We start from the raw sequence: 9,950 nt of genomic DNA, 5'->3' as shown, positions 1-9,950 counted from the left end.
TCCATCAAGATTGCAATCAACCATCAAGAATCATATCAACTCAGATGTACGACCCGTACAGGCCGTATCTTTTTTTTACGTTCACTTAGAAGTTTTATTTTTTCACAGTTTCAAGGGACCGTAGAGCTGAGTATATATGGTTTAAATTTCAACTCGATACCTCCACGCGTTCCCGAGATAAAGGGTCGTGACAGACGGAGAACAAAGTGATCCCAAAAGGGTTCCTTCTTTTCCTTTTGAGGCACGGAACCCAAAAAAAAAATAAAGTATTGGAAAAACAGAATTTGCCAAGTAGTAAGTAGCAAAATTGACAAATCCAAGATGGCGGCGGTTTCCAAGTACTTTTGGCTGGGAGGCTACGGCGACCAAACCCCATCATGAAGGTGTATGCAAAAATTTTCATAAAATCCGTTCAGAATACTCTGGTTCCTGAATAAAAAGCTTACGGCATTCCGCTTAGGGACACTTGCATCATTCACTAACCCGGGGTTAACCGACACTGAGTTAAAGGTTTAACCGGTTAACCCCGGGTTAGTGGAATGTTGCAAGTGGTACTTACCGGCATATCTCCTCGTCGGACATCTTCAGTTTGGACAGCAGGATGGTGCAGTTCTGTGCGCGGCGGCCGTCGATCACTGTCAGGATCTTCGTGCCCGGCTTCAATTTGACAGTGGGTTAATGGTTTAACCGGTTAACCCCGGGTTAGCGGGATGTTGCAAGTGGCACTTACCGGCATATCTCCTCGTCGGACATCTTCAGTTTGGACAGCAGGATGGTGCAGTTCTGTGCGCGGCGGCCGTCGATCACTGTCAGGATCTTCGTGCCCGGCTTCAATTTGACACTGGGTTCACGGTTTAACCGGTTAACCCCGGGTTAGCGGGAAGTTGCAAGTGGCGCTTACCGGCATATCTCCTCGTCGGACATCTTCAGTTTGGACAGCAGGATGGTGCAGTTCTGTGCGCGGCGGCCGTCGATCACTGTCAGGATCTTTGTGCGCGGCTTGGAACCTAGCTGTCTCAGGTCTTCCACTGAACCCTCATTCTGGAAAACAAGTTAACAAGACTGGTGAATTAATGGAATTAGACACACAAAAAAAAAAAAAAAAAAAAAAAAAAAAAAAAAAAAAAAAAAAAAAAAAAAAAAAAACTGAATATTGAAGGCCATATTAATAGGTTCTTCGCGGGTGAAAACTTGTAACTTATCGTCACATTATTGGAAGTCATGTTGTATGTCTTAACCCTTCGTATGTATTAGCACTGATCAGTGCGAACGAATTTAAACCTTTTGTATTAACCCTTCGTATGTCTAAGCACTGATCAGTGCGCACGCATTTAAATCCATTGTTGAATACAGGACTGATCCTGTATGTCTAAGCACTGATGCTTAGACATACGATGGGTTAAGCTATGACTGCACAAATCAATTGTATATTAGAACACTGTTTATCAGTCATGATTCCCAAGGATGCCATAACGCACCAATAATTTCATACAAAATGTATGAAAAATTAATCAAAATACAAAATACAAAAATCGTTTATTTGTCCAACATAGGTATGAATAGTACATAAGTACAGATCTTATAATATTACTGTATCACTATGTTGTGCCGTCATCATGCTCAAACTTAGAGAAACGTTGTCTATGCTTGGAACTCGAGGTCTTAATTGACCGACTAAACGCCACTTGCACCATCCCACTAACCCAGGGTTAACGGGCTAAACCGTTAACCCAGTGTCAAACGGTACTCCATGGTAACTCCAGGTTTTACCGGTTAACTCCGGGTCAGTGAATGGTGCAAGCGGCCCTAAGGTGCTGGAGTTCATAAACTTTATTCTTTATTCTTTATTTCATTGTAGTCATGTTCATAATACAGTAAGGTGTTACAAGTATAAAGCGGTAGGTACATGACACCCTGTAAGGGCACACAATATGATTATCCTTAAACTAAAAACATATATGTACATTAACTTAACTTATTTTTCTACTCCAGCACTTAAATGTGTCAATTAAATGACTGACAGTGATATCTAAAGCAATGTCATTTGAATGCTTTGTCTATAGGCTCATAAGATGACTGCTAGCAGTCATCTTATGAGTATAATACAACTGTTTTTTTTTTTAAAGACACAAGTTCCGATCATCTTGATTGAAAGAGGTATGTTTTCATTTACAATAATAACTCTTTTTTTTTTAAATAATAACTCTTTTTTTTTTAAATAATAACTCTTTTTTTTTAATAATAACTTGTTTTTTAATAATAACTCTTTTTTTTTAATAATAACTCTTTTTTTTTTTTTTTTTTTTTTTTTTTTTTTTTTTTTTTTTTTTTTTTTTTTTTTTTTTTGCTGCAGCTGTCATAGAAAAAGTAATGTATGCAACAGCTCATAATTGGTTCTTAAATTTCTCGGGTCTTTTTTTACAAAACTCGACTACGTCTCGTTTTGTAACTTCGACCCTTGAATTTTAAGAACCCTTATTATATCACTGTTGCATAAACTACTATTTTAACCGACTTCCAAATCTCAAAGAAGGAGGTTATCAATTCGGTTGTATGCTTTTTATTTTTTTTATATTTTAGGTATATTTTAAACATACCTGCACTCCGTTCTTCTGGTAAGCGCAGAACATCTTATCAATAGTGTTTAAATCCATAGCATTATATAGCTTAGTATCGTCCAGTTCCTGCCAGATAGTTCCATGGAGTTTTGTGTCTGGCAGTTTGCTCCAGTTGAAGCTCTTCAGAGGGTTCCCGGGGGTGGGGACGTTCTTCTTAGGCTTGGGGGCCATTGGGGGGATGGGGGCTAGTGGGGCGGGGGGGATGGGGGCTGAAGGGGGCGTGGGGGCCGGTGGAGGGGGGCAGAGGGAGGGAGGGGGCGGTGGGGGCGGGACGCTGCAGGTTTCGATGACGGCGCTCTTGAGGTTGCTGACCTAGATGGAGAATAAAGTTTGGTTAGGTTAGGTCATAGAGAAATATAATAAGACAAGAGTGCTCACTCCATACATCAGTTAGACTATTAATTTCAGTGTCTACATCTAGCATCGAGTAGCGGAACTATCAGTACTGCTACTTGACAATAGATGTAGCACCGACCGGAAAGTCTTTATCTCAACAGCATAAGACTTTCCGGTCGGTGCTACATCTACTGTCAAGTAGCAGTACTGATAGTTCCGCTACTCGATGCTAGATGCTAATAGTCTTTTTGGTACTAAAACTGATGTATGGAGTGAGCAATCTATGTATTTTTTCTCTATGGTTAGGTGTACGGAAGCGCTGATGGCCTAGCGGTAAGAGCGTGCGACTTGCAATCCGGAGGTCGCGGGTTCGAACCCCGGCTCGTACCAATGAGTTTTTCGGAACTTATGTACGAAATATCATTTGATATTTACCAGTCGCTTTTCGGTGAAGGAAAACATCGTGAGGAAACCGGACTAATCCCAATACGGGCCTAGTTTACCCTCTGGGTTGGAAGGTCAGATGGCAGTCGCTTTCGTAAAAACTAGTGCCCACGCCAATTACTGGGATTAGTTGCCAAGCGGACCCCAGGCTCCCATGAGCCGTGGCAAAATGCCGGGACAACGCGAGGAAGATGAAGATGAGGATAGGTGTACGCTTATAGTATTTTATGCAACCATTGTTTAAGAGGGGTCCAAAAAAGGCGAGTGGCGTGAGTAACAATTTGAGGCGAAGCCGAAAATTGTTAATAAAAACGCCACGAGTATTTTTTGACTCAGTTAAACAACGTTGCATACAATACTTTTTCTACGACCAAGCACTTACTTTGAAAAAAATTTGTAAATTTAACAAATATTTTTCATTCAACAAAAATAATACTTTAAACAAGTGGAATAATCAGGGAATAATATAGGACAGCTAAGATACGCGACCCGGCCACCGCGCCCCGCGCCCCGCGGCCGGTTGGTCAGCGACACCTTCTTGTAACTCATGAGGCCCTGGTACTTGCTCTTAGTTAAATTACAATTTTGGACAATTTTTTTCTCGATTTTGGCCACAGTAGCCTATGGAGACTAACAAGCAACGCTAAGCGGTGTTCGTAGTCTACGGATCTTGCTATATTACGGGTGTCACATGCGCGTTTCTGACTTCTGAAGCAATTTTATTGTTTCTACTAGTTAGTACTCATCTGTCAGAGATGACAATTAAAATTAGGTTGGCAACAATGTATTTCATACAATATTTTTAAGTGGTGATTACACGAAGTATCGTAAAAGTACCAAAAACATACTGCGTGTATGCACAAATACTTTTTTGGGGAATAGACTAAAGACTTGTCTTGACAACTTTAACTTTGGGGTTTAAAGGTGTGTGTACGACCTTTTAAATGACAAATAAAAGTACGGGAGTAGAAAAAAGTAATTAAAGAGCTTTAACTCTTTTTATTGAAAGAACGATTAGACATCGGTATTTTCATATGAAACACTTTACCTTCGCATCGTCGGGTATGCTGCCCTCGCTGACTAGTTTCTCAAACCTCGCACGTTCCGACCTTTCTTGGTTCAACTGTAAATTAAACGTAAGCATCAATAATTTAATTTTCGCAACCTGTCTTAAAGACAAAAGTTTTAGAATATAGCTAGTTAGCAAAAAAAATCGAGTCACGTTTCATAGGGATGTTCTTAAGGTTACATACCTCATCCAGAAATATGGAAACAAACTAGATTTAAACGGGGTTTGTTATCACTAAAAATGCTTTTCATAATAATTATTAGGCTTATTTCAATATTTTTTGCCTAGGATGTAGGTAATTCTTTTATACAGCGTAAAAGGTTTTCTTATCATATTTATTACCTTACCTACTTGAGTTGTGATAACTCGCGAAGGAATTCTTCGACCGTCTGTATTTTTCTCTCCCCGCTTTTTCTCTCTCAAATCAAATCTCAAGATCTAGCCTCCAGTTTTTTTTTAATCCTTTACCTGTTGTTCGAGTTGCGTGGCCCTCGCGGCGGCATGCCGGGCCCTCTCGGAGCTCTCCATGTGCGCGTGCGTCTCCCGCTCCAGCCTCTCCTTGAGCCGCGCCACCACCTGCTCCAGCTCCTCACGCTCCTGGCTCTGCTGGTCTACTTGCTTCTCCTACATGCAGGTTAGGGTTAGTGTGATGGTTGCGATGGGAGCTTGCTCAGAGTTTGTGAAAAGGGACTTCAAGTTTTACATTCACAATACAGGGTGCTTCCTGTAACAGGAGCAATAAATTAAACTGTAGGCTTTACTCCTCAAACTGACCAACATTTGTTCAGCAACTTTTAAAAATAACTCATGTTTTGATTTTTATTACACTTTAAAGTTTATTCTAAGACGCAATGTATTGCAAATTTTGTTATGTTTAAAGCGTGACAAGCAACGTCAAACACACTGATGTGAGCGTACATTGAAGGCAATATTCATTTTGTATGAAAAAGAGGAAGTCTAAAGAATTCATAATTTTTAAAAGTTGCTGAACAAATGTTAGTCAGTTTGAGGAGTACAGCCTTTGGTTTAATTTATTGCTCCTGTTACAGGAAGCACCCTGTATATAAGTCAAAAATCAAAAACGCTCTTGTATTAGATGAGATCTGTTGGACATATGTTACATTCGTTCGCCTAATGCGGTGGCCAAATCAAAGTAAAGGGTTGCTAGACGACCAACATTGTTTGATGCGGCGAACGGCTCAATTTTTTTCACGCATTGTAATTCCATCTTAATCTTGAATACAATACAATTCCTTTCTATTTCACAACCTCAGAATAAACAGTCAGTCAGTTCAGTTAATTTGTGACTTTTACTTTTAATATTCTTAACTTCTTTTTTCGTAGAGGAAGAAACTCAATAGAAAATACAACAATACAAAAGGTACAGTCACCTGCAATAATATGTTACACTACGAAGGCCGCAAAAATATCTGACACGGTCTTATTTGTAGAGCCATAAGAGCGTGTCACATATTTTTGCCGACTTCGAAGAGTAACATATTATTGCAGGCGACTGTACGAGTAATCCCGGTTCATATCCCAGTCCCCCGGTATAAGTCTAGTGAAACTCAATAGAACGACTTTATCCCAAGCCTTATTAGAAAACTTGTGGGCCAGTAGACATTTAATTAAATACTCTGATCAAGCTTGATAATGACATAGTTATTCGTATTCTCAGTTAGATACTGTGTAGATAAAAATTAAGCTATGGCCTATAAGAAGCGTGGTGTTCATTTTCGCCTTGTCATATAAGGGCGTTAGGGCAAAAATTATTATATCATTAAACCACAGTATCGATGGGATGATACACCACCGTATGTGTATATTGTGTATTTATTTAGAAATATTAATATAATAATACATATCTTAAAACCATATTAACTATGGATATGACACATCACCGTATGTGTTTTATTTCAAATTAATAGAGGCAGACTACACTAAGTTTGCACGTACTTAAAAGTGACAATGCAGGTAATTACATACATTTCCCAATAGAAGCGCAAATTAAATAGCACTTGGTATGCAAACTTAGCGTAGTCGGCTCTTATGTGAATGTAATTAAATGTAAATGTAATTAATTTACCATTACCAATTACATTAGGGTCAGACACATATAGTATCTCCTGCTTCCGACAGTTAACAAACTTGGTTCAAATTTATTTTTAACCTAAATCTGCATCGACCTTGACGTGACAAAGTGTGGTGGTGTCTTCATAAACGTCGTATATCCGTAGCAATTTCACTTTTATGGTGACTCTCCCACATTCTGTCACTGCAAAGTTTGTGCACATATAGCTTGGTCCCAATCTATATTGTATTTGTAATTTGTATGTATTGTACCTCAAATAGATAGTGACGGCTAAAGTGGCCAGATATACCGTAACACACCTTTGTTACTATAGGCATAAGGATGTTCCGATATATTTGGCCACTTTAGCCGTCACTATAATAAACAACAGGCGGTCTTATCGCTAAGAAGCGATCTCTCCCAGACAACCCACCTTCACTATCTATTTGAGGTAGGTACAATACATACAAATACAATATAGATTGGGACCAAGCTAATATCTACACAAACTTTTCAGTGTGGCCAAATATACCGTAACACACCTTTGTTACTATATGAATAAGGATGTGTTCCGATATATTTGGCCACTTTAGCCGTCACGCCGTTATTTGATGTTGTCTGTACATCAATAGGTTTCTTATTGTTTTTAACTTTCGGAAACAGATGAAAATGATTTAACCCTGTGCCCGACCCTATAAGTATTCAGCCTACCTTTTTAGCCAACTCCGTGGCGAGATCTACATTCTCCTTCTCCAAGTTCTCGGCTTTGGTTCTCGCGGCCACTAGTTCTTCTTCCTTGGCTAGGAGATGGACGATCTCGGTCACGTTGATCTCGAGAGGTGCTACGTCCGGATCGTACACCTGGTGAAACGAATGCTATACAGTATGCTATAGTGTGCTATGGTATAGAGAAAATTCAATGTCGCCAGGGTGTGTAAAGATCAGTATGATATCAAGGTGTGTTTGTGATTGTGTATAATTTTGTGTATAAAGATCATAGACTAGGAATCCTCTAGACTGAGCATAGTAACGCTACCCCCTCTGCCACTTATACGGTCGTTTTACTCCATCTTCGAGTCAATCCCGTGCCGTGATTGGTCCGTGTCTTTGAACGGACCAATCACGGCACGGGATTCGCTCACCTCGTCCCCCCGCACCCCCGTATTTTTGGCAGCATCGGTTTCATGAAATAATTGCTCTAAACTCCATCTAGAGGATTTCTAGTCTATGATTAAGATAAAGGAGATCGATATGATATGATATAAAACATTCTTCGGCAAAATTGTTAAGAGATGAAATATGTTGCAATAAACATGCGATCTCTAGCGGCTGTATTTATTGTCACTGTGTCTAGCAGCTTTAGATACATTTAGATAAATTGTACAGCCAAGTGTAAAAATATGGGTTGCATACAACTTACTTAAAAAACATGTCCCATAATACTCATCATATGTCTGTGGAAACTTGTAATTGGCTTACTGTTTCTATTTTATTACCTAACTTGTTACTCTAGCTGTAAGTTTTCCTAACAAATAAAATAAAATAATATGTTCTTAATTTGCCGCCCATAAGGGGTCATCCATTAATTACGTCACACACGTTTAGGGTCAAGAAAATGTGACATGTTGTGACATGGGGGAGGGGGAGTCACAAACATTGTGATGTCAATTTAACTTCATCAGTAACCGAAAATTAATTTATATTTTTTTATTCGCTGTACAGTTAAATAATGAGATTTTGGATGTAACTTTCGTTGTGTTATAAAATTATTATTATTTATATTCGCTCCGTGCAAAGCGGGTGGTTGGGGAAGCCGAAACGATCGCAGCGCTTGATGTGGCCAATAATGACAAGATTGGTAACCGTGTTTCTGTCAATTCCCATACTTCTCAGTTATTTTAGCTTTATAATCATACTTACGATAAAAATGGGTCACGATAGCTATTGTGTGGTAAACTGCAATAATACTGGACGAAACAGTAATAGTAAATTTTATATATTTTCAACGCCGAGCTAGATTAGCCTTTTATACCATATAGTACTATTCCAGGCTTAACAACGTAATGGCTAAACATTTTATCTAGTCTATGTCAACACAGAGTTTTTCTTGTATGATAAAATAGTATGGCTAATACAGTGTACCAACATTAAGTGATTGTAATATTAGTTATTGAAAGCCCATCAAAAGCACACTTTTGGCATGTATTATCTGTCGTCTGTCACAAGTCACACAAGTGTCACAACAGACATTGTGCCTATTAAGCGGGAGAACATACATTTTTAACATAAAATGTGTTGATTAAAACCTGTGAAAAAGGTCAAAGTTTTTATAATTGCAAGCATCGTACGTATCCCCAGGAAGAGGATCACTAAGTGAGTCATCAAAACAAAACATAGTGAAACATGCGTTTTTTCATTGAAACAACAACGAAGGAAATTGACCGAATAATATAAAATACACAGATAACTCTTACTGTTTTCACTAAAGCAAAAACCAGGTGTATTTAACATTAAATACGAATAGATTCCGCACATTGTTAAGTACATTATAGTAAATATTTTTAAGGAATAATCTTTATTTTGTTGCGCTCGCTATTTGACAGCGCCGACCACGTTGCGAACGCTAGGCGGCGCTGCCATCGTGCACGGTGCCAATACCAAAAATATTTTTTTATTAAAAAAATAATGCCGAGTTAATATTGTCGCTTTCGTTGAAAACAAAATTGCCTAAAATGTGACGTCACACCAGGGGGAGGGGTTTGCAAAATGTGACCAAGTGTGACAAGGAGGGGGGAGGGGTAATAAAACCTAGAAATTCGTGTGACGTAATTAATGGATGATCCCTAAGAGCTATGGGACATAAGGTACATTTCTCATCATCATCATCATCATATCAGCCAGAGGACGTCCACTGCTGTACATAGGCCTCCCCCAAAGAGTGCCACAAAGACCGGTCTTGCGCCACCCGCATCCAGCGGACTTCCGCGACCTTTACCAGCCCTAGTAGCACGGTCGCATTTTTATCGTTTATCACCATGCCTGTCACGTTCTAACAAGTATGTAAGTGCGAAAGTGACGGGCATAGTGATAGTCGATAAAAATGGAACCGTGCTGAGCCCGCAGGTCATCAGTCCACCTTGTGGGGGGTCTACCCACAGTGCGCCTTCCGGTACATTTCTATTATAGCCTAGTGGGTAGTGACCCTGCCTGTGAAGCCGCGGTCCTGGGTTCGAATCCCAGTAAGGGCATTTATTTGTGCGATGAGCACAGATATTTGTTCCTGAGTCATGGTTGTTTTCTATGTATTTAAGTATTTGTATATTACATATATATATCGTTGTCTGAGTACCCACAACACAAGCTTTCTTGAGCTTACCGTGGGGCTTAGTCAATTTGTGTAATAATGTCCTAT

The 9,950-nt window shown here is 39.4% G+C and overlaps 1 protein-coding gene across 1 annotated transcript in view; it reads right to left on the bottom strand.

Moving 5' to 3' along the window:
• Positions 1-726: 726 nt before the first annotated feature.
• The window catches only part of LOC134653679 (disheveled-associated activator of morphogenesis 1), a 91,552-nt gene continuing 82,328 nt past the window's right edge, over positions 727-9,950 (bottom strand). Inside the window, exons 11-16 of the mRNA XM_063509072.1 lie at positions 7,250-7,399; positions 4,936-5,091; positions 4,447-4,521; positions 2,598-2,930; positions 902-1,041; positions 727-841 (exon numbers count right to left, since the gene is read on the bottom strand). Of these exons, the coding sequence (XP_063365142.1) occupies positions 727-841; positions 902-1,041; positions 2,598-2,930; positions 4,447-4,521; positions 4,936-5,091; positions 7,250-7,399 (969 nt within the window). The remainder of the gene's footprint in view (positions 842-901; positions 1,042-2,597; positions 2,931-4,446; positions 4,522-4,935; positions 5,092-7,249; positions 7,400-9,950) is intronic.

This window comes from Cydia amplana, chromosome 13, assembly GCF_948474715.1.
Source record: "Cydia amplana chromosome 13, ilCydAmpl1.1, whole genome shotgun sequence".
NCBI lineage: Eukaryota > Metazoa > Arthropoda > Insecta > Lepidoptera > Tortricidae > Cydia > Cydia amplana.
This window is presented reverse-complemented; position numbering and strand designations above follow the sequence as displayed.